At 36.0% G+C, this 26,275-nt stretch overlaps 1 protein-coding gene across 1 annotated transcript in view; it reads right to left on the minus strand.

Annotated features, from left to right (window-relative positions):
* OVCH1 (ovochymase 1) overlaps positions 1-26,275 on the minus strand; it is a 72,220-nt gene that overhangs the window by 22,175 nt on the left and 23,770 nt on the right. The window contains 9 exon segments of the mRNA XM_088791067.1: positions 3,703-3,842; positions 4,592-4,727; positions 5,684-5,809; positions 9,774-9,998; positions 13,337-13,432; positions 13,723-13,879; positions 20,844-20,995; positions 23,236-23,431; positions 23,867-23,939. Of these exon segments, the coding sequence (XP_088647193.1) occupies positions 3,703-3,842; positions 4,592-4,727; positions 5,684-5,809; positions 9,774-9,998; positions 13,337-13,432; positions 13,723-13,879; positions 20,844-20,995; positions 23,236-23,431; positions 23,867-23,939 (1,301 nt within the window).

Consider the following 26,275-nt stretch of genomic DNA (forward strand, 5'->3'; position numbering starts at 1 on the left):
CTAATTCAACTCCAGAACAAAACATTTTCCCTTCCTCTTTTGCTTCTGATAGTTTTTTAAAGATTAGAATGCTCATTCACTGGAGAAAATTTAGAGAATTTCAAAAATAATTACTCATAATCTGGCACTCTAGAAATATCCACTTAAACATATTGGTGTGTTTTCCTTTAGACCTTTATTTCAGTCATATGCAGCACTTTAAAAATTTTTAATTTCACTGTGTAGTTTTTCTTCCTAATCTTCTCATTCATTAGTACATATAGGATTTTCCAGTTTTATAAAAGAGTTATGTGAAAACATTTTATTTTAGAACTCTTATTTCTTGCACTTCCTTTTTAAATTTTTTATGTTAGGGATCCTCTTAATTCTAAAAGAATAAACTTGTGCTTTATACTTGCTGAGTCAAGTGGTAGTACATTAGAAAGGTCATAGTCAAGGGTTAATTATCATAACGTTGATGATTCAGATCTGCTTCCTATGACAAACCGTTTCAATTTTGATCATACACAGTATTTTCTGAAACAAATATTCTAAGAAAGGTAGTTTGCTGTAACACAGTTTCAAGGTTTCAAGAAGACAATCCTAGGAATTATTAAGCTTTTTACTATTACAGGAAAACTGCCTTTTTAGTAAACAGATGGCTAGAGGATCAACTTCATTGTGACAAGATATAAAATGAGAAAAGATTTAATTTAGAGTAGAGTAACTGATAGTAAACATTCACTAACCTTTCTTATCTGTTAACAGAGGCTAATGGTTAATCCAGTGCTTTAGTCTCTCAAAAATCACTTGGGTCAATAGTTTGTCATTTTCTTGGGAAATGAACAAAAAGTCAAAAGCTTTAGGGACTCCGATTTTAACTTGAAATTTAATTAACGCCGAGTCAAAGATATTGGGACCTATGAATTTATTTTTACAGAGTTGAACTTTTCAAATACTGAATTATGAACATTCCCTATGTTAATTACCTTAACCCCTTCTCAGAGTTGTTGAAAATCCCATTTGATATTAGCTTTTTAAATTTTGTTTTGGTTAGAGCAGAAAAGTTTTTAATTATACAGGAATTTATTGATAATTTCCTGTTTTCTTTCATTGCTTTTATGAGAAGGTCCTGCTCTAACCATAGCTAAAATAACTATTTTTTCTACTTTTAATGGCTTAAGAAAAATGTATAACTCTTTAATCAGCTGTTTAATGATATGATGAAGAACATGATTTATTTTTCTCTCTGATTTGTAATCCCAAATTTATCATATATACATGCCTTATATTTCTGATTTCCCTTCTGGCCTATTTATTTCCATTCCTATGTGTCCTTTCTTGTACTAGTACTACTCTATTTTAATTATCATCGCTTTAAAGTATGTTTTAATATCTGATAATTTGTTTCATCAACTGATCAGTTTTTCCCCAAAACATTTTCACCTAGTGTTATTTATCTTAAGGATAAACGTTAGAGTTATTATCAACTTCTTCCTTACTCCCCACCCCAAAAAAAAAATTCCCATTGAAATTTTGTTGGGAAATATACTATATTTGTAAATTAATTTGAGATGACTGTTAATTATGTCTTCCAGTATTAGAACATGATAGCTTTCTCTATTAAGATCCGTGTGTGTGTGTGTGTGTGTGTGTGTGTGTGTGTAAAGTTTTACATTTGATGACAAATGTCACATTTCATTTTAAGGTTATTCCTAGCTTTATGGTTTTTGTTGCTAATTATAATTGGAATATTTTTTCCATTATATATTTTAACTAATTTTTACAGGTATGGTTTTAAAAATATAACTGCTGTATAATGAATTTATATCTATTTTTCCTAATTTGACTTAGTTATGTGATATATAATACATTTTTTAATGTTAAAAGAAAACTGTCCTTGTATTCTAGGAATAAATCATAGTACCTGGTTATGTTGAATATTCATTGAATAACCTATTGACCTCAAGCATTGAGTTAGCCCCTGGAATTTATAAACTTTACTTGCAAAAATTGAAATAGAGTCAAAAAAGCTTTTGGGGGAGGAGATAGAAGTAGTACATACATCTTAAGAACTAATTCTAAGTAGAAAACAATAGGTATGTAGTTCATTAACATTATAAATTATAACTGATATAGTTAATGTACCATTTCCCGTTTCTGTATTTCTGTGTGTATTTCTGTGTGTATTCTGACACCCCATCAATGGAGAGACATTAGAGAAACAACAGTCTATTTTAAGAATAGGAATGGAAATGTATATTTCTAATTCAAACACCGCGTAAGTTGGGTGTGTTTTTTTTACAATAATTAACATGCATTGTCACTAAAGTCTGAAAACCAGCTTACGAAGCAGTACCAGTAACTGGTATTCTGTAAGGCAGGACAGGAAGAAGCAAAGATAATTTCCATGGATACCAGGCTCAGATTCTGCATTCTCCCCAAAAGAAGCCATGACCCTTTTGATGCTAAATTGGCTCAGGAACCAGGACAGCTCCGTGTTTATTAACTTTCCCTTAAGTAGAAACACGAAGATTGTCAGTGTGTCTACTTCTGGGATGGCAATGTAAGACCAAAGAATAAAAGACAGTGGTTTAACGATTGGCTGTTTCATCAGTTCTGTCAGGAGCTTACTGACATGTGGGGTTTTTCGTTTGTTTTGTTTTTAGGAAGTCAAAGGCCAGTGAAAGGCCCTGCATCCTCTCCCTCTGGGCAGTCACCTGTTTCAGTGGGCATCTGCTTCTTTGACTCAGTAAACTGGGAATTAGTGCACACGTGTGAGTGTGTGGTGGTGCTGCCTGCTCTCATAAATCACATGAGAAGCCGCAAGTAGATATTATTATCCTTATATCACAAATGAGGAAACTGAATCGTAGAAAGCTTTGGGAAAAATTTGAAGTCACTGAACTACTGTGTGGCAGAACCGAGATTGGAACCTGGGATCATCAAATTCCAGGACTCTGGACTGCTATATCCCATCACACCTGGTACTATTGGTCCACCAGCCCAAACCCCACTTCCATTTCCCTTCTCCCGAGTCATCTATCAGTCAGCTATGGCCATGTGACAAATCTGGCCAAAGAGACTTATATCTGCCACAAAATTCTGGGAAATGCGTTTGCTTTCTCAATGGCAATAATCCTTCACCATACTCCTTCTTCCTTTTGCCTCCAGTGTAAGGGTGAGAACTGAAATAGCCAGTATGGAAACATTAGAAAATTGCAGTAACTTCAATTTTGACACAGTTGAACTGTTGCATTAGTGGTGTATCTGCATACCTCTAGATTTCTCTCTCTCTCTCTTTTTTTTTTCCAGAATAATACATTTAAATTACTGTAATCAGGCTTCTGGTTACCATCTAATTGATAAACCCATTTAATGTCTTTCCTATAAATATTACTTTGTCTAATACTATAGCCTCAATTTTCTTGTGTTATGTTTGTCTAAAACTGCTTTATTTTTCGTATCTCTGGGCAATTTTAGTCTAGGTATGACCCAAGTAAGCAGCATATAGTTGGATTTTGTTTTCAACTTAATTTGAGAGAGAATTAGGTTAATTTCAAGAATAAATCTAAAAACAATCGTAATAGTAAGGCTATTTCAACATCATCTAAGAGGCTAATTTACAACACCTGTAAGTCACACACAGAATATAAAACAATCAAAGAAGATTTCATTAAAAAAATCAATAGCATAGTTCTCCATAGGACATTTATTAGTTACCTATTAATTTTTTGCCCCATCCAAATCCTTCAAAAACCTGCAGGTGACCCTGACAGGCCAAAAGTGTCGGCTTCATCTGGAAGTTGATAATATCCAGGCGAATTATGTGATTCAAAGGGGCTAGTAATCTCCAGTGGCAGCTATGGAACAGACGGAAGAACGTCAGAAATGATTTCTAAACAGCATATACCATTATTTACTCTGTTTAGAAGTTAATGTATCACTGTTATTGATTCTTAGAGGGCCTTAGTTTTTATATCTGCTTCTTTGTGTTTGGCTGAAAGATTTCTACTTTAAATTATAATAATTAAAAATATTCTCTAATATTTAATTTGTCAAAAGGTTTAAGTAAATTTACCCATCTTGGTGAATGGTTGGTCAATCATGCGAAGTACTCTAAATTCTGATCGGCCATCTGTAAGAGTTAAGGATCTTCTCTTGCCTGATTTGCCCCAAACTTCCCCAAACCGTATAAATTTACTTAAGGTTGACATTACATAAATCTTAATTTTTCATTTCTCCTTTTAAATTTAGTCTATTGTTTAATTCAAAGAAAGCTCTCTTTCCATTATGGCAATTTAAGAACCATTTATTGAGTACCTACTTATTGCCAAAATATTCTACGTGCATTATTTCAATCTCCAAAACTCTGATGGAAATGTGACTTTCCACTTTGCCTGATAAATTATCTCTTTTGTGGAAAAAGTACCATTTGTAAATGGGGATAATCTTATCTTTTGTATATTGAAGGCCTCAGACCAGGGATTATCTCAGTCTATCATTTAAGGAGAAGAGGCAAAAACAATGCTTTAGGCAAATGTCAAGTGTTACTGTGTGTCAAGTAATCATTCATATACTTCTTTCATCATAATAAACATTCCTTTCTCACCTCATAGTGGCTTTCTGAAAATATCTTGGTATCTGTATGATTCCTACTGGTTTGGTTAGAATAACATCCTTACAAGTGGCCACCTGCTCTTGGTTTGACCTCTGAAGAAGTCTGGTTATTTTACTGTCCTTTGGACCTAGAAGTAAAGAAAGAAAAGGGAATGAGAATAAAACTAATTTTTAAGAGGCCTGCTATATGCTTGTCAAATCAAAGCAGTCAATCTTCACTACTTGTTATAGGAAAAAAGTTAACAGAGGGTGGTTAGGGTCACTGAAAAGTCTGTATCTGAAACATTCAAAGATATAGAAAACCAACAACTCTAAGAATTATCTTTGGCATAGCCCAGGGTCTACGGAAGATAAGGTTGGATGGCTGTAGATAATGCTGATGCCAGGAACAATTCCATCAGAAAGCAACATTCTTAATAAGTTCTTCAGGAAAAAACTTTTATATGATATGCATGCTTTACTTTATTAGTCACTTAACTTTTTCCGAAATATGTTTTTGCAGTGCTTTTTGGTGCCAAGGAGAGAAACAAGCTTTCAGTTACCTATGCTCATCAAGAGTCGAAAAGATTTACTAATTATATATTCTAAAACACAATCTGATAACTCCGAATTGCATACAGTTTACATTTATAATCCTGGCATCTAATACTTGTGCCTTGTTTTCAAAACTCATTCTAACCTTTTAGTATTATAATAGCACAATAAAGAAAATAGATATAACAAAGTCTCCAGAACTAATCAGCCAGCTAAGATAGAGAACCCAGATCTTCTCATCCAAGAGAATTACAGCTGCAGAAAAAGCTCTCCGTGGTGTAAAATCCCAATCACACTCAAAACTGTTATTTTGCAACCAACGTATCTTAGCCATGTCCAAAAATCACCATTCTAAATGATTTACAAATCAATCAAGTTATCCACCGAGCAGTTTCTCTTTTGGACCTAGCCAATCACACAGATCACCTGAAACAAACTCATTCTACACAGAAACACAATTTATTACAAAACAATGTATAAGTTTTGAATGTTCCTAAAAGGAAAATCATTAACTTTTAACTTTATAAGTTTATAAAATGACCAAACATACCTTGGACTCTAAAGACAATATAACTTACGCCAAAAGCACCTTGCACAAGGGAACGAAATGTTACCCTCACCAGTGGTCCAGAGCTGATGAAAATCATTGGGTAAAGCCGTCTTCCACATAATTCACCTAGGTTATAAAAAATCAAATCTAGTAGAAAACAGGAACTCAAATTTTTGAGCAGTTTCTCTATTTTAGAGATAGCAGTTACTTATTTATTTTTATTGAAACATATTTGACATATACCATGGTGTAAATTTACGGTATATAACATTGATTTGATACATTAAATATTGTAACATTATTGCAATTGTAGCAATAGTTAGCACCTCTACCATATCACATATTTCTTTTTTGTGGTGGCAATAACTCAGATTTAGTCCCTTACCAAGTTTGATGATAATACAATATTATTGTCTATATTCACTATACTGTGGGTTGCTCAATTTCAAGGACTTACCTGTCTATTAGTTGCAAGTTTGTACCCATGAGATAGGAATTTATTCCACTCCCCAATGAGGAAACAGAGTTCCAGAACTCAAGTGATTTACCCAAAATTAGACTGGTAGGCTGAGGAGTCAGGATCTGAAGCCAGGTCCATGAATCCAATACCCATCCCAGTCTAGTATGGGTATTGCTTCTTGAAGGACAGTAGGTAGTAAACTATTTTATCTTTAAAACGATGCTGATACGTCATTTTTCTCCTAGAAAATTAACTTACTTACTAAAAATATCTCACCATGAAGATCCATGATGGAAAACTTTTTCTATCTGAAAATGTATTCTTTCCTCAGTGTCAGTCTTTTTTTCTTTTCTTTTTTTTTTTTTTTTTTGGATTGCTTTACTTTGAGAAACTTAAGTCAAAGATGCAAGAAAAAAAATTACAACCATAATTGTAAACAATTTAGAGGGCTAAGAAGGTATGGAAAGAACCTGTGAATTTCTTAGAATCAAACTCATCTAGTATTAAGAATAATTGAGTATCATTCTGTAACATTTATTTAAACATCACCTACTCAAAAAGACATTTGCTGCTTATACTACATACCACTATATGGTACCTACATCCTAGATACTATTTCTCTCCTTCCCAATTCATTTCCCCCCTGGCTTGTCGACCAATTCAGTTTTGTTCGCTCCTGGATTCCCACGACCAAGAAGAGTCAGTCTCTGGCCTGTCATAGGCGCTCCACAAATACTTGTGGGAGGACGAAAGGGAGATCATACCCAAGCAGGGAAAAAAAATTAGCTGGCATAATGTATTTGGGTAAATAATGTTGAAATACTACTTGAAGAATAATCAAGTATTTATTTGTAACAAGCAGAGATGAATGCAGCTCTTAAATGAATTGCTGGCTCCCACAGAGCAAAAGATAGCTTTTTACAGTATAGGATGTTATCTGACTTGAGTAAGAGGTAATGTTTCCATTAGAGTCTTGCAGTTCTGCTAGTTATCATCTGAAGAGATGGAACAATTCTACAAGGTTCAAGATGACAACTTCAAATCAAAGAAATTCCAGGTTGGAAAATTACAGTGGATTCCCAATTAGTCCACAACAAAGTCAAGCGTGGTTTGCAATAGGTTATAATGACAAAGGAAAGTTTTCTCAGAAAATGTTTCTATATGAGAATCTAGTGTACAATAGAATGCTATAAATTAGAAATAAAAGAACTTATTTTTTAAAGAAGCAGGTGTAGCATCACTTTACAATGTAGGACAAAACATTTAGCAGGATTAAAGAAGTAATTTTTAATTAAATTTTTTTCCTGAATTCAGAATGAATGAATTTTTAAATATAAAAGCAATGAGATAAATCAAAGGTCAGAGATATGTATGGATAAATTTAAACAAATTTTAAAATGTTACATCAACATATAATAAAATTTAAAGCTAAATTACAACCTATGAATGAGCACTTGCAACTTATGACAAAGGAAAATATCTTTATATATATAAGATTTTATAAACCAATAAAAAGAATACTAAAAAAAAATGGATGGTAATGACAAGAAATAAACAAACACAAATAGCTAACCAATATGTGAAAAAAAATATTTATCCCCATTAATGATTTTAAAAAAGTAAAAATGCCTATTAAAATTGATATATTAGGTGATGGGCATGGTGAAAGAGGCCCCCATGTGTTCCTAATGGCAACGAAAACTCCTTTAGCCTTTCTGAAGAGTAATTTGGCAGCATACATTCATGCAAAAAAATGTTGAGTCTCTAGGCATTATCCTAATTTGGGGAGATTTCAGAGGGAGAAAAACAGCAAGATCCCTGTTTTCATGAAGCTTTCATTTCAGTCGGGTAAATGAAGAAGATGATTTCAAATAGAGACCAAAGCTACAAATGAAATAATGAGTGTAATATGATAGAAAATGATTGTGGGATGGAATAAATGATGCTACTTTAGACTGACAAGGCCTCTTTGAGAAAGTGACCATTCATTCATTCATTCATTCATTCATTCATTCAAGGCATTCTATGTGTCAGGTGCTAGTCTTAGCACTGGGAATTCTGGAGTGAGGAAACAAAAGTTTCACCCCTCAGGAAACTCACATTCAAAAGGGAAGACACAGACGAATCACAAACATAAAAAACAAAATCAAACCATGTTAAAAGACAGTAAGTACTAAGGGCACGATGAAGTACACAGGTAGGAGATGATGCAATTTACATCAATTAAGGTAGGACTCATTAAACTGGTGACATTCTAGTCAAGACTTGTGGGAGGTGGGGGACAAGGATGAGAAGGAGCTCTTTGAAGAGCTGGGAGTAGACGGACAAGGGTCTTCAGGTGAGAATGAAAGTTCCTGGAGCATGGGGAGCTGGGCGAGAGAGACAAGAAAGGTCATGCTAGGGTTTGGATTTTACCCGGCTACAAGGAGAAGACCAAGGAGGGTGGATGGCGAAGGTGATCCTGATTATAGGGGAAAATGTGCAAAGTGGACAGGCAGTTACCCTGTTTCCCTGAAAACAAGACCTAGCCGGACAATCAGCTCTAATGCGTCTTTTGGAACAAAAATTAAGACCCAGTATTATATTATATAATATCATATGACCAGGTTTTACATTATAGTAAAATAAGACCGGGTCTTATATTAGTTATTGCTCCAAAAGATGCATTAGAACTGATTGTCCAGCTAGGTCTTATTTTTGGGGAAACACAATAATAGTATTTTCAGAACTCTAAATGAGATAGTATTTTCAAAGAAAGATTCTTTACACAAATGTTGGTGCCTTTTAAATCAATGATTAATCTCTCATCTTAATGTAATCCTAAAAAAACAATCTCACCTCTGAAGCAATTTTCCTGGCCTCTATGGAGGCCTGGATCAAGCATGTGCTATGTATGTGTACCATACACACAATAATATACACATGTACCATACACAAAATAATATGCACCATACATGTATACATACACATATATGTACATATATGTACACAAAATATGTGCCATATATGTATACATACATATATGTACCATACACACAATAATATACACAAACTTATTTTCCTTCCAGGCTTCCCCATCAACCAAATTATTTCCAACACCTTCTTACTTCCCTCTTTATTGAGAGACAAAAAGCCTGTATTACACCTATACAAACAAGAGGTGCAAGGTTTGTTTTGTTGAACAAAAACAGATTTGCCTGTACAAGAAATGAAATGATAGCTGGCATACTGTTAGCAAATCTTTTTAATTCTGTTATTTTTAAAAGACTTTAATGTATTTTGCTTTATTTTAAAATTCAGCATCTCTAGCCCCTCCCCGATTTGTAACCATCTTAACTCCTTTATCATATACACATTTCTGGCATTGTGCCACGGTTTTAGTATGTTTGAAGAAGTTGGGCAGTCTGGTTTTTTTGTTGTTTTTGTTTTTGTCTCCTGAATACACATACACACAAACACACACACTTGACCTTTAGTATACCTGTTTTGCAAATTAAAATTTTGAAAACATTAGGTTTGTCTATAAAAAATAGTCATGCTTATTACACGAACCAACATTTTGGTGCTATTATTATCAAGCCTCTACAAAAATGGCTCCCAGAACAAAGTTTAAATGCCAGTAAGGATTACCTGACATCCTTCTTTCACTGTGACTTTCTTCATAAATAGTCAGAAATGAATCTCGACACATATGAGACCCCGGGAGTGACAGGTACTCAACCGTAAATTTTGCCATACTGCTTGGTGAAACTCTGAGCACCCAAGAACATTCCAGTTTTCCTCTGTAATCCAGTGGATATCTTGGAGTTGAAAAGAAGCCTCTGGGCTCCTCTAGCTCCCTTTCAGAGGGACAGCCTGCAATTCAGAATACACAGACCCAGGAACCAACATAAACAAAGCAAAGTAAAATAAAGCTCTATCACAAACTTGAAAAGTGTAGGGTTACAAGAAGAAAATTAAAACTTTATTACTATTCAGTTTCAAGTTCTTGGGTAAAAAAGATCATCCCATTTAATACATCATATTTTCTTGAAATAAGATTGTAACATAGAATTTCAATCATAATTATTTAAAATTACTTTTAACAGAATGTCTAAAATTTCCTAGAAAATGCACAGTGGATTGCATTCTCTACTCCCAGCATGTTTTCATTTCTTTCCTCCTTTGAGATACAACTAAAGATCTGTTCCTAAAATCTTCACTCATTTCACTGAGCATTTATCCTGCTGGGACAAATGATTATATTCATGGAGTTTGTGACTGAGGTCAAGAGAAGAATTTGCTGAATGCACTTAAATGCCTCTCACTTCTTAGACTTGCTCTTAAGTCAAAGGGCACCTTTGGACCTGCTGGGATACCTGCAGAGCTTCACATGCCAGTAGCTCCCTGGTCCACTGACCCCACAATCAGCTTCTCCTTTTTCAAGTTATATCCTTGACTCTTCCTACTTCCCCTGTGTTTATCCCCTTGACAAAAACTTTCTGAGCAACTACTTACTGAAATACTCTGCATTCAAATTAACACATTTTAATGTATAAATTTTAGTTAATTAATGTATTTATTATTATATATGCTCTGCCATAGAGAAATTAATAATCTAATCAAGGAGACACAAACATACATATATTTTATGAACACTAGAGATGAAGAATGGAAGAAGGGAAGTGAAATGCTACACGAATTCAGGATTCTACTCCATTGCCTAGTCCTCTGTTATTTCTTTGCAAATCCTCCTTTTCATTTATACAGCTACTGTGATCTAATTTCAATATTCATTAGGTCTACTTTAATTTAATGTAACCTAACTGATTTCTCAGTCCCTAGTCTGCACCCAACATGCCCTCTAATCTGGGAATAGTGTATGAAACAAAATTAAATTACTTCCTTGCTCAAAGCAACTCAAGTAATGCACCTTGCAAGGTCTTTCAGAGTCTGGCCCCAACATGTCTTTCCAATCTTTTTTTCCTCTCCACATGAATCCCCTATGACAAATCTGCCTGAAAAAGGAGCCAAATCATATCAAGCCATGGATTTCCAACCAGTCACTGCTTTTTATAAATGGGGCAACAATCTCAAAAAACAACAAAGAAAACATAGCTAAGATTTGTTAATTCCCTTTGTGTAAAAAGCGAGTAGTGGGAGTCGGTGGGTGTTAAACATGACATAGACCTAACATTTCATTTCATAGAATAGCCGTAGAACTACAACAAAGCAATGACCTTTCACACATACAACTTTCAAAGTTCTCTGGCATGTATAACTATTCCTGAACATACACAAATGAGATGCATCTTCTCTACATTTTAACAATGTTCATTTTGTAATAGCCTGAATGGGACAGTTCAAAGAATACATTAGATAGTCACTATCACCACCATTTATTGACCCTTCTCACTGGTCATGTCATCCCTGTTCCAAGTGCTTTACATGCATTAACTTACTTAGGCACTCATTGAAATTATTAATTTAACTCAAACCATTGAAATTATTAGGTTTTACCATCTCAGACCTAACTTTGCTGTCCATCTCAATCCCAATTCCAGATTTCCTTTTAACTTAAATATGACTCTTTGATTCTTGTTTTGACTCTGACTCTTGTGTTGTCAGACCATACCACCCACAACTGGTTTCTGACTTACTTCTCGTTTCTAGATGTTAGCAGACCTTCTCTCCAACATTATTCCTCCCTTAAATCTTGCTGATTTCAGTAGCCATATAGATGATGATTCCAGCATTGAAACTTCTCAATTTCTCAACTTTCCCTCACATAACCTCAACCACTCAACCCAATGGTCAGCCCCTAACGACCTGGTCATTAGCAGACACCCCAAGCCTTCCATAAGTTCAGGTTCAAGCACCACTGCCTTCAACCACAACCCTCTGTCTTCCGAGCTTCCTCTGACACTACTTCCACCTTTTGAGTCTGGTAATTCATCTATCTTATCACCTTTCCCTTGTCTGTAACTCATCTCTCATTCTTGTTTACTCTTTTCCTAGTTTAAATTCCAATAATCCATCATTTTAATCCCTTCCTCACACACACTCTCAATTCCTTTATACTCTCTCATACTTGGGAAAAACCACTCTGATTGAATCTATTCTCCACCTGCTCTGCATCTATGTGGTATCCCTCAGAGGAAAACACACAGTTAAGCTAACTGGTCGGTCTCCATCTAAATTTATGATCATTAATCTCAGAGGCTCTTGTGCTGCCCAGTAATCCTACTATATATTTTTTTAGTCCATGCCCTTTGTGATTTTTTAGAGAACTATTTCATATTTGTCTCTTAAAACTCATAAACCCTCTTCCACAACCTCATTTCATCTACTGAGAAAAAGGAAGCAATTAAAAGAGAACTGCTAGAAGCTCCCACCCCACTCCCAGCTACACACCTGCATCAGTGCCTAATATTCTGCCCTTCATCCAGCAATTATGGATGAATTGTGCTTTGCTCCTACCCACAACTAAACCCTCCATCTGGGCACTAGATCTCATCCCTTTCTTCTACTGAAGTCACTCTTAACAGTTCCCCACCCCTTCACTCTTACATCGTTTTAGATTTTCCTCCAACTCATCCTAGTTGTCTACGGGGTTGAGTGTATGTAGGAGGAGAGATGGGTGAAAAGGGAGAGACCCTGACCATTTGGAAACCAAGAATGATGATATCATAGAAATTTCATGTCCCTGTAAGTCTATTACAAACTTCAAGTTCTCCATCTGCTGTTTAATTTTAACTAAAAATCAAAATCCTATTAGGAAACATACGAACAATTGCAGGAGAATTAAGAGAGACACTAACTCTGATGCTGATCTTAGTTAGCTCACATCCAGTCTTTACCTAGAAAGATGCCTGAAAGTATAAGGACCTTTGTTCATGTAGGAATAAATAGCTCAAAGGTCAGAATAATTCTATGCACTTCTCCACAATTCAGGCGATTGTTCACAACCACAAGACACTTTTCTTTTTTTTTCTTTCTTTCTTTTTTTTTTTTTCATCTATAACCACTGTATCTATGGGACAGAAAAGATCCCCAATCATAGTAACAACTCTCCTCTCTTTTACCTTAAACTACCAACCAGAATAAAAACAGAATTTATGGTGTTATGAAGAAAATAAGAAAACCCAGACATGCACTGCTTTTTGCTAAATTCTTACTATTTGTATTAATGGGATAACATGAGTATCTATTACCTGGCCCAGAGGCACTGTCTGTTGAAGGTGTGGGTAGTGACAATTGTTTCCTTGCTAAGGTTTTCCTTTCATTATTTATCTGAAGTGAAGCAGCATCTGTGTCTGGAGAGAACATGTTAAAAATAGAGATGAAAGCCTGAGGACAAAATGCAGTCTGTTCCAAAGAAGCCTTTGTTAAACGAGAATGCAAATCTAGGATTTAAACAGCCTCAGAAAAAGTCAGTTTCACCATAAGTCTGTCCAAGGAAGAACTTATTCTTAAGAGAATTTTAATGTCCATTTTAATGTGTTTAAAAATTAAAATAAACAAACTACTACTTTATGATCTTTTTCATAATGTTCTAAAGAAAGAGGCATTGTTTCCATAGTATCTGTAAAGTATTTACCTTTGATTTTGGATTGGATCCAGTCCAAGAAGACACTCACTCTGGCAAATACACCCGGCTTCTTTGGCTGGGCACAGCCAGCTCCCCAGCTGACGATGCCATAGAGGACAAAGGGATCTTTCTCATGTCTACACACTAATGGCCCACCAGAGTCTCCCTGAAACACCATGGAAATGTGTTCTAACAATTTGCTTTAATCAGGGCCCCTGTTTTCAATTTTGGAACAGAAATAACCAATACCTTATTCATAAGACATTTCTTTAATTCTAAAAGGTTATTCTATGTCAATTTGTATAACTTAGAATACTTAGACTCAAATAGATAAAACTACAAATGAATGAGGAGAATTTACAACTGATACCACAGAACTACAAAAGGTTATAAGAGGCTATTATGAACAATTATACACCAAAAATTGAGTAACCTAGATGAAATATAGTTGTGCACCCTGACGTGATGACATTTCAGTCAATGACGAACCACATATACGATGGTGGCCCCATAAGATTACCAAGCAATTGAAAAATTCTTATCACATAATGACTGTAGCCATCCTAATATTGTAGCATTATCTTTGTGTTTCTGGTGATTCTGGTGTGAACAAATCCATTGTGCTGCCAGTCCTATAAAAGTATAGCACATAAAATTACAGTAGTAGGCCATACCATCTAGGTTTGTATAAGTACAGTCTAAGATGTTTGCAAAAAGGCAAAATCACTTAATGATGCCTCAGAATGTAGCCTTGTCATTAAGCAGAGCATGTGACCTTAGAAGCATATAACTTACCAAGACTGAATCATGAGGCAACAGAAAATCAGAACAGACCAATATAAGTCAGGAGATTGAATCAATAATCAAAAACATCCCAACAAAGAAAAGCCCAGAACCAGATCACTTCACTGATGAATCTACTAAACATTTAAAGAATTAACTCCAATCCTTCTCAAATGCTTTCAAAAAAATTGAAACTCATTTTATAAGGCCATCATTACCCCGATATCACAGACAGATAAAAACACCAAAAGAAAACCACAAGAAAAGAAAATCACAGGCCAGTATTTCTGATGAACATAGATGCAAAAATCCTCAACGAAATGCCAATGGTCCCTGACTTAGGATGGTTTCACTTATGATTTTTCAACTTTATGATGGCTCAAAAGTAATATTCATTTAGTAGAAACTGTTCTTTGAACTTGGATCTTTTCCTGGGCTAGCAATATGAATACGATACTCTCTCTAGTGAGGCTGGGGAGTAGCAGTGAGATAATTTGCCCAACTGTAGGCTGAAGTAAGTGTCCTGAGCACACTTATGGTAATGTAGGCTAAGCTATGGTATTTAGTACGTTAAGTGTATTAAATGCATTTTTGACTTGATTATATTTTCAGCTTACCATGGTTTATCAGGATGTAATTCCATTATAAGTCAAGGAGTATCTTATTAGCAAACTGAATTCAACAGCACATTAAAAGAATCATACACCATGATTAAGTGAGATTTATTCCAGTGATGCCAGAATGGTTCAACATATGCAAACTAATGTGATATATTACATTCATAAAATGAAAGTTAAAAATCAGATTATCACTAATACAGACAAAGGTTTGACAAAATGCAACATCCTTTCTTAATAGAAACTCTCAACAAATTAGAAATAGACAGACCATACCTCAACAAAATAAAAGGCATATATAACAAACCCACAGCTAACATCGTACTTAACAGTGAAAGGTTGAAAGATTCTTGTCTAAGATCAGGAACAAGACAAGGGTGCCCACTTTCACCATTGCTATTCAATATAGTGCTGGGAGTCCTGGTGAAAGCAATCAGATGAGAAAAAAAAAAATGACATCCAAATCAGAAAGGTCTTTATTTGCAGATGACATGATCTTATATATAGAAAATCCCAAAAACTCCACTGAAAAAAAAAAACACAAAACTTCAGAACTAATAAAAAAATACAGTAAAGTATCAGGATACAAAATGAACATATGAAAATCAGTTGGTCTCTATACACTAACAACAAAACATATAAAAAAAAGAAATAAAGAAAATGATCCTATGTACAACAGCATCAAAAATAATAAAATACTTAGGAATAAATTTAACAAAGGATGAAAGATCTCTACTGAAAACTATAAGACTTTGATGAAACAAATTGAAAAAGAGACGTAATAGGAAAGATATCCCACGTTCAAAGATCAGAAGAATTTGTATTGGTAAAGCATCCACATTTCTCAAAGCCATCTATAGACTCAATACAGTTTATATCAAAATTCCAGTGGTATTTTTCACAGAAATAGAAAAAACAATCATAAAATTCATATGGAACTACATGAGACCCCAAATAGCCAAAATAATCCTGAGAAAGAACAAAGATAACATCATCACATTTTCTGATTTCAAAATATATTATAAATCCATAGTAATCAACACAGTATGACACTGGCATAAAAATAAACACACAGATCAATGGGACAGAATCATGGGCCCAGGAAAAAACCTTCATAAATATTAGTCAACTAATATTTGGCAAGGGAGCAGAGTACTCAATGGGGAAAGGAATAGTCTCTTTAATAAATGGTGCTGGGAAAACTGGATAACAACATGCAGAAAAAGTATATTGGACCCCAATTTTATACCACTCACAAATATTAACTTGAAATGGATTAAAGACTTAAACATAAGACCTCAAACTGTATAACTCCTAGAAGAAAACACAGGGGGAAAAGCTCCTTGACATTGGTCTTGGCCAACAAGTTCTTTTTTTTTTTTTTAAATGTGCAACCAAAAGCACAAGCAACAAAAGCAAGAATCAGTAAGGGGGACTACAACAAACTAAAATGCTCTGCCCATCAAACTGAAAAAACAATCAACAAAATGAAAAGGCAACCTACGAAATGGGAGAAAATATTTAAAACCATATACCTGTTAAAGGATTAATATCCAAAATATATAAAGAACTCATACAAATCAATAATAAAAAAATGCAATTTACAAATGGGCAGAGAATCTGAATACAGATTTTTCCAGAGAATACACACAGTTGGTCAACAGGTACATGAAAAGGTTCTCAAGTCATTAATCATGAGGGAAATGAAAATCAAAACCACAATGAGCTATTATCTCATACCTATTAGAATGGCTACCATCTAAAGGACAAGAGATAAAAAAGTGTATCAAAGATGTGGAGAACAGGAAACCTTTGTGCACTGTTGGTGGGAATGTAACTTGGTGCAGCCATTATACAAAACAGTATGAACGTTCCTCAAAAACTTAAAAGTAGAACTACCATGTGATTCAGCAACCTGACTTCTAGGTATGAATCCAAAGGAAGTGAGAATAGCATATCAAAGAAATATCTGCACTCCAGTGTTCATTGAAGCATTATTCACACAGTCAATATATGGAAATAATCTATTTTTCTGCCAGAGGATGAATGGATAAAGATGTGGTATATATACAACAAAACATTACTCAGCCATAAGAAAGAAGGGAATTCTGCTGTTTGAGACAACATGGATGGTCTTTGAGGACACGATGCTAAGTGAAAAGTCAGACAGCAAAAGACAAATATTGTATGATATCACTTATATGTGAGATCTGAAAGCTGAACTCACAGAAACAGAGTGTAGAATGATTGTTACCAGGGGTTGGGGGTGGGGAAATAGGGAGATGTTGGTCAAACCTCTAGTCAAAAAAATTAACAAGTTCTGGGAATCTAATATATAACATGGTGACTATAGTTAAAAATGTTATATTATACACTTGAATATTTTAAAAGATAAGCTCTTAAATATTCTCAGCACAAGAAATGGTAATTATGTGAGGTGATGGAGGTGTTATGTAACTTTACTGTGGTGAGCATTTCACAATATCTAAGTGTATTAAATCATTAATTGTGCATCTTGAACTTACACAATGTTACATATGTCAATTATATCTCAATAAAGCTAAAAAAAAACAACCCTTAAGCATTAAAACACAGGATTTGCATTCTTTAAGAAAGACTTTCTGATTTTTAATCAGCCCGCCTTTTTGATACAAATGTATTTAGGACTAAACTAAATTTTTAATATGTCTTCTTATAAAATAAACTGAGCTGATGACACAGTTGATATGCCTATTTAGATTATATGAAGAATGTCACAGAATAAATCCTAAATTGGGGATAAGAAGATAGATTCCCTAGTCTGTAATGTAAAACAATTAGCATTTATTCTGGGTCTATTTTTTTCCCACATAAAATAAGATTATACTTAAGACCCCCTTCCAGTTTGAAAATGGTCTTATGAGGCAAGTCAGATTTGTTTTCTTTTAAATCTCTCATTCATTCAGTATTAACACAAACCCAATCTAGAATATTTTTAGGTAATTACAAACATCCCATGATACAGAAAACGCCTGTCTAATTTATCTTTTATTGCTAGGCCTTTTATCATAAGGTCTACCATATGGTACTCAATAAACAAATGGTATTTCTTAATTATTTAAAAAATTATTCAGTGTCTATTGTGAGCTAGGCATTCTGAGAAAGACAGACGAAAAACAAATTAGAAGGTGATAATAGCTGTAAAGGAAATATTCAGTGAAATGTAGATTATATGGGTAGATATGTGTATGTGTACTCACAGGTACATGTATGTGTATGCAGTTTCAATAACATTTGAGCTGACACGTGAAGGATGAGAAGGAGCCATATTTTTCAAAAACCTGGAGGAACAGCATTTTATGCAGCATTGATATCTGGGCTAAGTCTCCAAGTTGGGCAAATATGTGGCAGGTTGGGAGGTCAGAAGACAATCCATATGGCTGAAACACAGTAAGCAAGAGGAGAGAACCACGCAATCGACTGGAAAAGTCAGCAGGAACGGGACCTATATCACTCTGTTATGACAGAGATCACTTTGTAGGTCAAAGAACTTGACATTTTTAAAAAATCTAAATTCTTTGTGAGCAAAGAACCATAAGATTCTACATCGCATATCTGAAACTCCCATGTCTCTGCATTCTGACATTCTTATTTTCACTTTCCTGGATGAATGAGAAATGACATTAGCAGGTCCATTACCTCTGAGCATACACAGGAGGGTAGAAATCAATTACCAGATAGAAATATTAGAGTCCATTTTATTAAAGCAAGTTTCTGAAGTCACCCTTTTGGTAATTTGTAAAAGAAAGCTAGCCACGTTTCTTCGTCAGAGTCTCAACTCCCTATTTTTCTACTGTCATGATGGCTGTAAATTTGGTTGCTCTGCCGTCAAAGTGACTGTTGGATGGAGCTGAAGTAAGCCAATGGAGATCACAATATTTGTGTCACTGCTAACATGAAACTAATTCCCCTCCCTACTTCTTTATTCTCTTGATACAGATTAAGGTCTTCCCTTAATGTTAGATGCTGTCAAATATGACAGTGACAGCAGAGCCATTTGTGAGTTCCTTGACTCAAAGCAGAGAGAAAAACCATCCCTCAAAAGGGGGAGAATGAATACATTAATTCAGAGTACTTTTCCATTTGATTTTTATAACATTTATGTCTTCTAGCAGTTGTAAAAGTGCCCATCTTATATTCTTTACATCTTTCAATCTACAGCCTGGCTCTGTGCCTGAGAGCTTCCTTCCATCCCTCCACCCAACCCAGGAAGCAGGCCAGAAGTAGGACGTGCTCCCTCTGAACTATGACCTCGGGGAAATAGTGTATAAACATCCCAGCTCCTTCACGCCTCACAGGGTATAAATATTCTCAGTGTGTTTTGCGTCACTGCCAGAGTTTTGCTGCAGGATTAAGCTCAGTCCCTCCCTGTGTAGCTGGCTTAATGGTACATCCTAGATTGGCAGCCTTCCCTTCCCTATACTTCCTCTTCATTTTCCCACTGGTGATATTTGTACTTCCTAAACAGGCCATTGCAATTAAGTCCTTGTCATTGGCTCTAGTTCTAGGGAATGCAAACTAAGACATGCAACATATAACAGAATTTGAGTAGTGCTTGGGGTTTCAATGCAATATATTTATATTCAGTGTTAAGAAGTGACCTCCTTCCTTCTCTCCCTGTGTTTTCACATGGAAGGACTTATACCAGGTGAATGCCCAGTTTTCTCCCCATAGAGGTGACATCCGTTGGTTCATGTTTCTTGATTGAGTGGGGTGGGGGAACTATCAAGAAGCAGTGAAAAGTAGAGATTCACCCTTCCTTCCCTCTACTCTAGGCCTGTATGAAATGCCAAATCTGGAGAAGTATGTCTGCCCTGAAGACCACAACTTTCCTTTAGGTGGGCTGCTCAAATCCAGACTAGGTATTGAAGGTGGGCTGCAGAGTGTTAGCAACCCTTTTTGGTTGTATATCTAAAGTCACATTCCTCAGATGGCTTAGTGAATATTAAAACTGGAGTTTGCAATCCATTCGTCCATATTCTATCTTTTTCTTAGGTGATTCTGAACTTGTTAGTAATATGCTTGCCCAACGCGAATACATCTATACAGCTCTGTGCCTCTATAAGATAAGATCACTGAAATTAAACTATTGCTTCGTGGTTTGTTTTCCACTGCATATAAAAATAAATTTTCCAAAAGTTCTCATTTTCCTCATGATTATTTTCATCTGTGGTGGAAAAGTAGGTGTGAACACACTGGAGATTAGCAACAGTTTAAAACAATAAAACTCAATAAAAGTCATAAATAGGATATACAATAAAAGTCATACACAGGACACACTAACTTAAAATCCTTATTTCTTCTTCCTCTTTTCCCAAAGCCTTTAATATATCTGAACACATCTTCCCATCTGCAGGCCAGTTTAGTGGTGCTTTCATCTCCTACTTCCATGTTTCCTCTATGTACCCACCTGCTCTTTCGGTTGTCGGCGGCTGCCACCCATTGCCTGCCATCTCAGCAATTCTGGATAAAATAACTCACTCTTCATGCTGTCCTACTGGCCTTTGGATGAGGGGATGTGGCCTGATGCTATGAGGCTCAGGCTAAGATGGCTGTCTGTGGTTTTGAGGGTGGTCTCCCCATCTGTGGAGACTCTGTAGCAGTGACGACTTTCTACCCTCCTCAGCAAAATCATAAATGTCTCACCTGATGGAAATTGTCTCACCTGATGGAAAATCATAATTGTCTTACCTGATGGAAATTCCCTCCAGTCACTGCAAAGCCAGCACAAATCATCTTCTCTGTGATCCCTCCTGGGTGAGCAGAGTAGTAAGTGTGTTCACAGATCTCTCTTTCTAACACAGGCACTTGAATTTGCTGCAAGCGACGTGCCAGGCCACCGCCTAATTAAGAAACAGATTCAGAAAGAGAGTTTAATAATGAAGCAAGAAGTTATGTTAACAATAGATATTTAAGTACAGACTTGCTCTGCACCAACATTTATAGTATTTATAAATCCCTTCGCTCCAACCTAACAAATTCCCAACATTGTAAGGTGGGCTACCAGTGACCGCACATGAAAAAACCAGCGCTGTGAACATTTGATCTCAGAGCACTTATGGGACAAAACTAGGACTCCAGACTTGATCTGACTCTAAATCTTATACTCTTTTTAATGTATTAATCTAATACATAAGTTATTTAATGTATTTAAACACTTCTTTTCAGGGACCATCCCCATCAGTGTTGCTTACCATGATGTCTCAAAATCAAGTCTGAGGTTAAAAGAAAGGATTCATCTTTCCTAAGACTGCAACCACCTCTTAGTTGTCTGGTGGTTATGGAGTTGGGGGAGGTTGAAGGTGTTAGGGAATGGGCACATTTAGTCAAGGGCTTTGCAGCCACTCAGTCAATAATTAGTTACTGAATGTTTCCTCTATGCTACGAACACTTCCAGCCCTGGGGACAGACTGGTCAATTAGACAGAGATCTGCCTCCAAGAGGTTCATCCATTCTAACGGGTGAGATGTAGAAAATGATGGTATAAAATAATGTCAAGAATGTTTATGTACAATGAGATGATGAAGTGTGTAGCGCAGAAAGTGATGGAAGGACAGTCCCGCTGCAGCAAAGTGGCCTGAGAAGGGGAGTGACCTTCGCGTTGAGAATGGAATGATGAGGAGGCAGCTGTGAGACTAGAATGAGAGGGTCCCAAGTAGAAGAAAACAAAGTGCAGAGCTTCAGAAAGCAGAACAAGTTTGGTGTTTCAGAGAAAGAAAGAAGGCCATGGTGCCTGAAAGGGACGAGAGGAGGAAATGAAGTCGGAGAGTTAAGTGGATGCGAACTCACATATAGGTTGGTGCAAAAGTAATTGCGGTTTCAACGGTTGAAAATAATTGCAAAACCGCAATTACTTTTCACCAACCTAATAGATACGAAGCCAGGCTCGGAGTTCCAGTTGTCTTCTAGGTATAAGAAAAAGCCATTCAAGGGTTATCAGCTGAGACACGGCTGATTTTAAATCCTAGCTCTGATATTTATTAGTCATGGGATATTAATAAGTTACTTTAAGCTTGGGGCCATAACCTCTTCATTTGCAAAACCGGGAGGATAAAATATCCTCAAATGGTGGTTACGAAATGCAATTTGGCTGCAGGTGGTACAGTAAGTTGTAAGCATGAGCACTCTGTGCAGAGATAAATCCCCTCTCCTTCAAGCTCACGGATTCCAAATAAGTGGCATAGAAACAGAAGGAAAATGTAAAAGAAAATGATCTTGAAAAGAAGTAAAACACAAACATCAACCCATTCAGCTCTTTCAATATTTCACTATGGCAAACACACAATGTGATATATCGATGATGTATTATAGAATTGTACACCTGAAAGCTCTATAACTTTACTAACAATTGTCACCCGATAAACTTTAATGAAAAAAAAAAAGAAAGAAAGCATATTTTTAAAACTCCTGAAAAAATATATATATGTGTGTGTTTCGCGATGGCTTTAAAGGCTCTATAACTGAGCCAAAGAGTTAGCATATCACAGCCAGCAGGGGTGCCAGCACACCCCTACCCCCCCAACTCCTGGTCTGTACTGTAGTACAATCCAGGAACTAATAAAGGTTTGTACATTTTTAAATGGTTGAAAAAAATCCAAAGAATAATATTTTGTGACACATGAATATTACATGAAATTTAAATTTCATGAAGGAAGTTGTACTGGAACACACCTACATCCATTCTGTTACACGTTGTCTATGGTTGCTTTGTGCTACAATGGCAGAATTGAGAAGTTGTGACAGAGACCATATGGCCTGCAAAGCCTAAAATCTTATTACCCGGCCCTTTACCAATCTAACCTACTTATAATTGGTCACACTAAAAGAAAAATATAAAACAGCCCATTCGCTAATTTGATCACCTATTACAACTAAACTAAACATGGTTTCTATTCGGTTGGTGCAAAAGTAATTGCAGTTTTTGCAATTATTTTTAACCTTTTAAACCGCAATTACTTTTGCACCAATCTAATATCTTTTGGCAGGAAGAAAGGCTAAAATAAACAATACCGCTATCCTTTCCATGACAAAATTTTTAAATGAACAACCCGCAGTAGTGTTTTTGCCAAGGTAGAATGTTTACCTTCACTAATGCTTCCCCATCCAGTCACAACACAGATCTCAGAGGAAAACAGAGGGTCCGTGCCGTGTGGGAGACACACTGGCCTCACCGCAGAGTTGAACTCCAGAGGAGAGCTCAGCTGCATTAGGGCGATGTCAGAGTCGTAGCTCAGGCTATCAAAGTCTTCATGCACCACGATACGCTTTGTCCTTCTCACCTGTACCAGTGGCAAGCAAGAGAATTACAAGATTAAGTCAATGAGTCAAACTACTTCCTTGCATAATAGTCCAAAAACAAAGCTTCAATCGCTGCATTTCCATATGTCAGCAATGAAGATGACTGTGTATTAAATTCCAAAGGGTCATCCGTGTCCATAATTTCCAGTCCACTTTCTGAGGCCTGGCAGCCCTGGAGAAACCAGCCTATCTGTACCTGTGCACATGGACCTGAATTTGTAGTTCCTCATTATCTTCACCTAATTCTCCGATGAAAAATGTAATCTCCAATTGTGCCTTTAAATAGTGGTATAAATTATAAATGCAAAGGGGCACTAGCAGTTGAAGATCTAATTACATAGTTTAGCTAAAGGAATTCTCTGGCATGTGACAACACTTAACGTAGAGGTACAATGACCTTTAAAGACATTTCTCACCTGCTCGCTTGATTCTTTTAGGGTTCTGTCATGATCCCCAGCAACCACAGTCCAGAAGAGTGGATTATTTTTCCTAAGTAAAGAACAAAAGTTGGACATGCAGTGACATCGTTCACCATTTGGCTAACCCCCTCTGGCCCTACCAACATGCACTGCTCAGTCAGCCAAATGCCACCCAGTCCCTTGTGTGGCACCTTTGTGTGATCTCCCACCAGAGAAGGCATACTGTGCTTCCTGATCTACCTGAGTTCTTACATGTGTATCTTGCCCCCGTCTTTTGGCCATAAAATGACTTTGGAGCCCTTTCCAAATATCACCAAAGTCTATTTGTATGATGAGAAGGAAAAAAGAAAAAAGTACGGCTTATTTTAATCTCACAGTGATATTAAGAAATACCTGAAACAAAAAGTACATTCAAAATGAGGTAGCTTCTGGTCTGTTTTACTGTTAAAAGCATCCAAGCATTATCTTACAGGAATGTATCTCAAATTGGCTTTGATCAAATCATGATAATTGATGACATTGAGGTTAAAAAGAGATTAGCAATTCGAAATTAGGCAAAACTCACGTATGGTGTTAGAAATCAGGACACTGATCACTTTTTTCGGGGTTGATGATTGAAAGAGGCATGAAAGGGGGCTGTTGGGTGTTTGCAATATTTTGTTTCTTAATCTGGGTGCTCATTTTGTGAAAAATTCTTCTAACTATAAGTTTAAAATTTGCACACTTTTGATATACTTCAAAAAGATGTAAAAATAGCTTGAATCAATATTCATTAATTGGCCACATCAAGGTCTCCAGTTGAAAATAATATCTGAGGAAACAGTCCCTTAATTGCTGCAAATATTCTCTCACTTCAATGTAGAGAGTCTTTCATTTTTCAAAAGTGTTTCTTCAGGAAGAATAAAGGTAATGAAATTATTTTTCAATACACATTTTTCAAAGGAGAAGTTTCTTAATACATGTAGGCATCTTCTTTCAAGTCATAACCATGCTCATTTCAATTCCTTGCATGATGAGTCTGATTTATTCATGTGTTTCAATATGCCTTTATTAAGGGAGCTAACTCAGGTAAAGTGCTTGGCAAGTACCTTGCAGATGGTAATGACTCCATAATGGTCGGCATTATCATTGTTATTCTCTGCCATGCACTCTAATGGAAGGATTAAACTTTATTTTCAAAGTCACCCTCTAAATTATTACTTGATAGTAAAGACATTTACGTCTTACAGTCACTCTACTTCTTTATATAGAGGCTAGTGTGCACAAAACAATTAAATGGTAAAAATCATGGCAGAGTTGATAACGTAGAATAATTTCTAGCGATATTTTATGTGTATAGCCATCAAATGTCCTTTAAATTGGTAGAGAACAATGTATAAAAAGCTTACGGCAGAGCAACATACATTTTATGAAGAAACATAGTCTGAGATTTTTCCAATAGTGGGATAATAACTCAAGATATCACTTGATTAATTTTCCCATCCTTTATTCACACTTGTCCACAATCAAATCTCATTTGTTATGTTTTCAGGGTCTTACCCCCAACCCAACAGTGGAACATGTGTCACTGCTATGGGCAAAGAAATAGTCACTACTGAATTACAGAAAAAAAGTGGCTGAAATAGAAAAAAACCTGCTGACCAATGTGTAATTGCAAAGTGAGTTTGGTCCCCTAAAGTATGTTTAAAACTTCTTATGAGCACAAAGACCAATGTGGAGTTAGCAAGAGGAGAACACCAGGTTTTCCCAAAGTGTGGAACAACTTTACCAGGGGACTTAATAGAAATACAAATTCTCTTTAAGAATATTCTTAAAGAATCAGAAACTCTCCAGGTGATCCTGCTGTATGCTCAAGTATAAGCACTAATACGAAGGGTAACCAGTGTGAGGGAAGCTATGTGGGAGGTGGTACACCGTTGCTGCCAGTTGGCCTTATTGTCTTTGAAGCCCTACCCAACCATGTCAGCCAGCCTGGCCCCTGATGACCTTCAGCAAAAATGATGTCTATTTCAGCTCTCAGATTTTGTATAGCTCCCTAACTGGCTCATTCCACATAGCAAATTTCCCTTTTCAATTCATCTGGATATTCACAAGTTCTCTTCAATGGAGGGTAGAGTCCCGGATGTTTAAAGGGTTGATGAAGATAAGGTGGGGAGAAACAAGTCCCTGAAGGAATCAGCTGAAGAGTTCTCACAAAGGCAGGAATGGGTGGAACATACCACTTTTGTTATACCAGCATATCAAACACTTCTGGGGTTAAGATCTATACACTTCAAGGAACAGCTTCAAAAAGACATTTCTCTGGTCAAATAAGCTAGGCAACTATGATGAGTTAAAGAAAGAATGAAGCACACAAACATTTTTCATATCAGTATAAATATAAGGCACAATGTTATGTGCAAAAAG

The sequence above is a fragment of the Rhinolophus sinicus genome, chromosome 1, assembly GCF_057876585.1.
Source record: "Rhinolophus sinicus isolate RSI-liver-muscle chromosome 1, RSI-T2T, whole genome shotgun sequence".
In the NCBI taxonomy this organism is placed as follows: Eukaryota; Metazoa; Chordata; class Mammalia; order Chiroptera; family Rhinolophidae; genus Rhinolophus; species Rhinolophus sinicus.